The sequence below is a fragment of the Euphorbia lathyris genome, chromosome 8, assembly GCF_963576675.1.
Source record: "Euphorbia lathyris chromosome 8, ddEupLath1.1, whole genome shotgun sequence".
Taxonomy (NCBI): domain Eukaryota; kingdom Viridiplantae; phylum Streptophyta; class Magnoliopsida; order Malpighiales; family Euphorbiaceae; genus Euphorbia; species Euphorbia lathyris.
Window position 1 is genome coordinate 5,105,248 of NC_088917.1, and position 5,301 is coordinate 5,110,548.

At 36.7% G+C, this 5,301-nt stretch overlaps 1 protein-coding gene across 1 annotated transcript; it reads right to left on the reverse strand.

The window, feature by feature from the left end:
• LOC136203311 (COP9 signalosome complex subunit 5a-like) lies at positions 1-4,964 on the reverse strand. Its single transcript, XM_065994433.1, has 6 exons — positions 4,435-4,964; positions 2,858-3,139; positions 2,633-2,780; positions 2,096-2,178; positions 892-969; positions 1-287 (listed from the first exon to the last, which is right to left on the reverse strand). The coding sequence occupies exons 1-6, from the start codon at positions 4,858-4,860 to the stop codon at positions 198-200; spliced, it is 1,107 nt and encodes a 368-aa protein (XP_065850505.1). The 5' UTR covers positions 4,861-4,964; the 3' UTR covers positions 1-197.
• Between the last annotated feature and the right edge of the window lie 337 nt (positions 4,965-5,301).

The window sequence follows — 5,301 nt, forward strand, 5'->3', positions numbered from 1 at the left end:
TAAATCACATAACACGATTATGACGCGATTACCAAGATGAAAAAGTGGATGCCAAAAAGGATTTACATGAGCTCATAATAGCACAAAATCTCTGCAGCTTGGGGTTTTAATGTAATTTTTCTTTAAAATAAAACTAGTTAACCCTCTCTGCAGGAGAATAAAACATCCATGGGCAACAGTAAAGTAGAAAGCTTTAATCAGGTTTCCACCATTGGCTCGGGACTGGAGCTCTCCGCGCGAGACCGAGTAGATTGCCGGACAGAGTTGAAAAGGATGTCCTTGATAACCTAAAAGCACAAATGGAACAAGATAATCACAATTACACAAGGTAGAAAACATCCTTTAAAAGTATTTCTTAGCTAGGAAGCACCACATGGGTTCTAGCACCACATGGGTACTAGAACGGGTGCGGGTGCGGCAAACAACATTTAAAAAAAATATGAGACATGGGTACAGCAGGGATATATGCCAAATTTATATATATCATCAATAACATTCATATAATAAGTCATTAATTAAAAAAAAAACATTTAATATTTCGAACTATTTAAAATACCAAAAAAAAAAAGGCGGCTGCTATATTCTTTTCATTAGATTTCGATATTTCTTTTTTTTTTTAGGGTTTTATTTTATTTTTGTATATATTCACCCCTTTTTTGTAATTTTTTTTTAGAAGTACCTATGTATACTAGAATCCGTGTCCCCGAAGTGTCCCCATTAAAAAAAGAAAAGAAAAAGAGGGTACACTTATTTTGGAGTGTTGGGTGCTTGTCCCAAGTGTCGGAGTATCCTACACTCATACGTGAACCTCCTAGAAGTATCGGTACTTCCTAGCTTCTTAGGCCTAAAATAAAATTTTCAAGTATACATCTGAAAATAAATTGGATTTACCTGTGACATTAAGCCGTGCACCTGCTCCACCGTTATTTTAGCGCTATCCCGAGTAATTTTAGTTAGCTGTGATTCTTCCTGCAATAAATAGTGATAGTTAACCAAAATATTAGTTTAGGTTACAAGAAAAATCCCAAATATACCCTATTCTGACATGCACAATGTTTCACAGGACACTTTACAATATCGTAAGATGGATATGAATGATTTCCGACCAACTAAATTCTCGCATACGCAGTATTTCACAAGGATACTTGACGATATCATCAGACATCTTAGTTTATTATTAACTATACCTATTTCAGCAAGACCAACATGACCTTAATCTTAGTGGCTAGACATTTTGTGGAGAAGAGTGATAAAACCAAATGTTAAGTGCAATTCGATTCCGATATGAATTCCCAGTTGGTCAAGTAATATATAAATCCATTATTAGCTCTCACATGCAAGCATACACATATCACATGCATTGTTTTCTTCAATTTCTAAATATATAGAGGCTTTCAAAGCCCCACAAGAATGGATAATTCAAAACGAGACAATAAGTTGGAGCCTGTGGAAACGGATATGGAAATTGAAAAGGAAACCAGGAAAGGAGATTTGTAAAATATAGGAAACATAATAGGAGAAGCGTTTAGATAACAGAACTATATGGATCTATCTATAAATTTTCAAAATTATAAGATTGTGTGTTTTTTCTTATATATATATATACATTAAAAAAATTACATACAAAGTCACATGATACATAGGAAAAAACAGATTTTTTTTTTCATTTTGAAAGCTTGTAGAAGATTAAAGGGCGGCCCGGTCGCATTACGCGTCCCCGCTGAGCGAGGGTCCGGGGAGGGGTCCCACCACAAGGGTGTATTGGGGGCAAGCCTTCCCTTGCCAATTTAATTGGCAAGAGGCCGCTCCTAAGACTCGAACCCGTGACCTCTGGTCACACGACAACAACGTTTTACCGTTGCGCCAAGGCTCGCCCTCAAAGCTTGTAGAAGATTATCTAGAAAATATTAAAATCAAAGTTTCGATTTCCAAAACGGATACAGAAATGTGAAATGTTGTAATATCAACGCACGTTGAAGCCTGATATTATAAAAAATGTTTCCAAAACATAAATTTGACACCAATGCTAAACAAGCTGAGGAAGTTCTGTAAAAAAGAAAGAAATAATGTATAAAGTAACAAAAACCAAACATACCTCTTTCTTCCTTTGAGGTGGTGCTATTAGGGGCCCAAATCGGGAGTGAGCTAATTGATTTTCTGCTTGCTCCAGCTTTTCAGCTGCATAATTGCACAGAAAACTATAATACAGGGGGAAAAAACTACGCTGCTAAATAAATAAAGAGTAACTACTATATATTGCATCAGCTTGGGTATGGGGGGGATATCAGCATAGGCATTTGCATCTTCTCTTCTTTTGTGCAGCCGCATTTAGGGTATTAGCTTATTACTTTTTCAGCTATGAACATACGTGCCATATTTTCACCAAAAGATACATATGTAGAAGTGATACATCAGTAACCCCACAGAGCGATGCCAATTGTGTCTGTGAATTATTTATTAAATCTAAATCTAATAGACAAAATCCAATCCCTTCTACAAACAATTCATACAGCCTAACTACTTGAGTCCCTGGATATTAGTAGTTATACTTCATAAGTTGCCAGCCTAAAGGTTGAGTAAGGACAAAGGAGATGCAGAAAACCTCTAATGCAATAAACAATTAAGAAATTACCTAAATCAGAAATTTGTCCAGCAACATAGTCTCCACTGCCCAAGAGCGGTGAAGATGATAGTGTATTTACCCAATATTTGTTCCACAAAAGATCCAAGAGGTGGCAATCAAGGGAGGACTTGAAATAAGTGATATCCAAAGAGTAATACTGTAAAGAAAGTAACATCAGGAAATTGAAACATACAAACAGACCCTAAAGGGAACAGTAATAATCAATAAAAAAACCTGCTTGCAATGCACACCAAAATCTTCAATCTTGTTAAGAGGAATGGTCTGATATTCAGAGACATGATCATCTGGAGGCTTATATCCTTCCGGGTATGTCCTAAATGCTCCAATCTCAACTTTACCAGCTGACACTGTCCTTGTTGGATCGATAACAACTGCCAAAAAGGGCTCTTGAAATTGCTGGTTGAGCATTTGAGTTGAAACGTCAATACCCGAAAGCCAGCATCCATACCCAGGATGAGAATGGTACCATCCAACTACATTTTCCAACCGCCCAGCCTACACGACATTATTCTTAGTAAAATCAACTATCCTTGATCAGGATTAAGCAACTTAAATAAATAGGACATGATTTTGAACTTAAAACACATGTTTTGCAAGTATAATCACAACCGGCAAAAGGGATACCCAAGCAGTCAGCCCTTCATTCTACCCATATTGGGCAGGAGGACTTGAATACTAGAACCAAATCCCCAATCCCTAATCTTCTAAAGGACCAAACAGACTTAGCATAATTTATATATAACAAGAAATATAACCATACAACAAATACAGAGTTGTTTCTACTTCAAACAAACAACCTTAGATAATTATGATTAAATCTATACTAATAACAGCCCTGTAAAGTACTTCCCTGGCCTAAAATCAACTATCAAGAGCTGTCAAACATTTCAGTATGGAACATCAATTGCATCCGTATGTGTACATTGTAGTAACTGAATAAGCACCATTGAACTACTTCTGATACTTCACTTTACTAAGATGAATTTTGGAGGACTTCACAATTTACAGAGACAAGAGATGTTTGTTAACTAAAGCATACTATTTCAGCAACACAACCATTTTACAGTAATAATTTCCACTAAATCCACAATTTCCACACAAAGTTACAAGCTCCTAATTCAAACAAACAACCGTTAGATAATTATTATTAAATCTATACTAACAGCCCTGTAAAGTACTTCCATGGTCTAAAATCAATAATCAAGAGTTGTCAAACATTTCAGAAATAGAACATCAATTGCATTTGTATGTTACATTGTAGTAACTGAATAGGCACCATTGAACTACTTCTGATACTTCACTTTAGTAGGATGCATTGGAGGATTTCACAATTTATGGAGACAAGATGTTTGTTAACTAAAGCATACTATTTCAGCAACACAAACATTTTACAGTAATAACTTCCACTAAATCCACAATTTCGACACAAAGTTACAAGCTCCTAATTCAAACTAACAACCGTTAGATTATTATTATTAAATCTATACTAACAGCCCTTTAAAGTACTTCCCTGGTCTAAAATCAACAATCAAGAGCTGTCAAACAATTCAGATATAGAACATCAATTGCATTTGTATGTGTGCATTGCAGTAACTGAATAAGCAACATTGAACTACTTCTAATACTTCACTTTAGTAAGATCAATTGGAGGATTTCACAATTTATGGAGACAATAGATATTTGTTAACTAAAGCATACTATTTCAGCAACACAGCCATTTTACAGTAATAACTTCCACTAAATCCACAATTTCCACACAAACTTACAAACTCCTAATTCAGAAGGCTCACCTGCTTGTTAGTCTGGGAATACTCTACCATATATTCATAAGCATCCGCCTGAGCATTAACCCTAGTTTCAGTCCCCTCCACAGGAAGGGCAAAAGCGTCCATTACAATGATAGCATCGCCATCAGTCTTTCCCTGCATAAGTCCCATAACCTCAATGTTCCCACCGGACCGAGCGTGCACCACCATCTTGAGAAGCGCTAGTGCGGAAATCTTAACGCGCCTGAAGTAGTGGGGATCGTTGGCCCAAGGTTTATCCTGCTGGAACTTGGTCTGCGCAGTGTCATCATAGTAAAAAATAGCGTCCGACGAGGAATCCGCCGCCGAATTGGTCGTTGTTGGTGGCATGTCCACCGTGATTATATTGTTCTCGAGTTCCCAGGTTTTCTGAGCTATCGAAGATGACGAAGAAGAAGGGTACGGATCCATGTTTTAGCTCCCAAAATTGATTGATGAGTGTACTACGCAGAGATCATTCGATGATGAAGAAATGTTCAGTCCGATCAAGTGAGCCGGTGGTGTTCTTCCTTGTCACCGCTGTTTTTTAGGGTTTTATAGAAGTGCAGGCGTATTGGGCCAACTCACTAACAGCCCTCTAAAGTTATCCAGCTTAATCCGGCCCAATAGTAGGTGACTTTATTTTTGGATGATGTATCAAAATCATGGTTTTCAAAACCGGTCAGGTTAGAGAAACGGTAAAGACAAAAGGTTAAGGGTTTAAGATTCAATCGAGATTGAATCGGAGTTCAAAAGATCCTATGAAAATCAACAATTTTAGTTTTATCAAACCTTTTAATACCTTGAAACTATTTTAATTTTATCTAACTTTGTAATATCTGAAAACTAATTTTTCTCTCTTAGATCCTAAAT

Excerpts from the sequence above, each read along its gene's own strand:
- LOC136203311 (XM_065994433.1), bottom strand. The coding sequence starts at position 4,860 with ATGGATCCGTACCCTTCTTCTTCGTCATCTTCGATAGCTCAGAAAACC. Across the intron at positions 2,781-2,857 it reads TTGGTGTGCATTGCAAGCAG|TATTACTCTTTGGATATCAC; the intron begins GTTTTTTTATTG and ends CTTTCTTTACAG. Across the intron at positions 970-2,095 it reads CACCTCAAAGGAAGAAAGAG|GAAGAATCACAGCTAACTAA; the intron begins GTATGTTTGGTT and ends TATTTATTGCAG.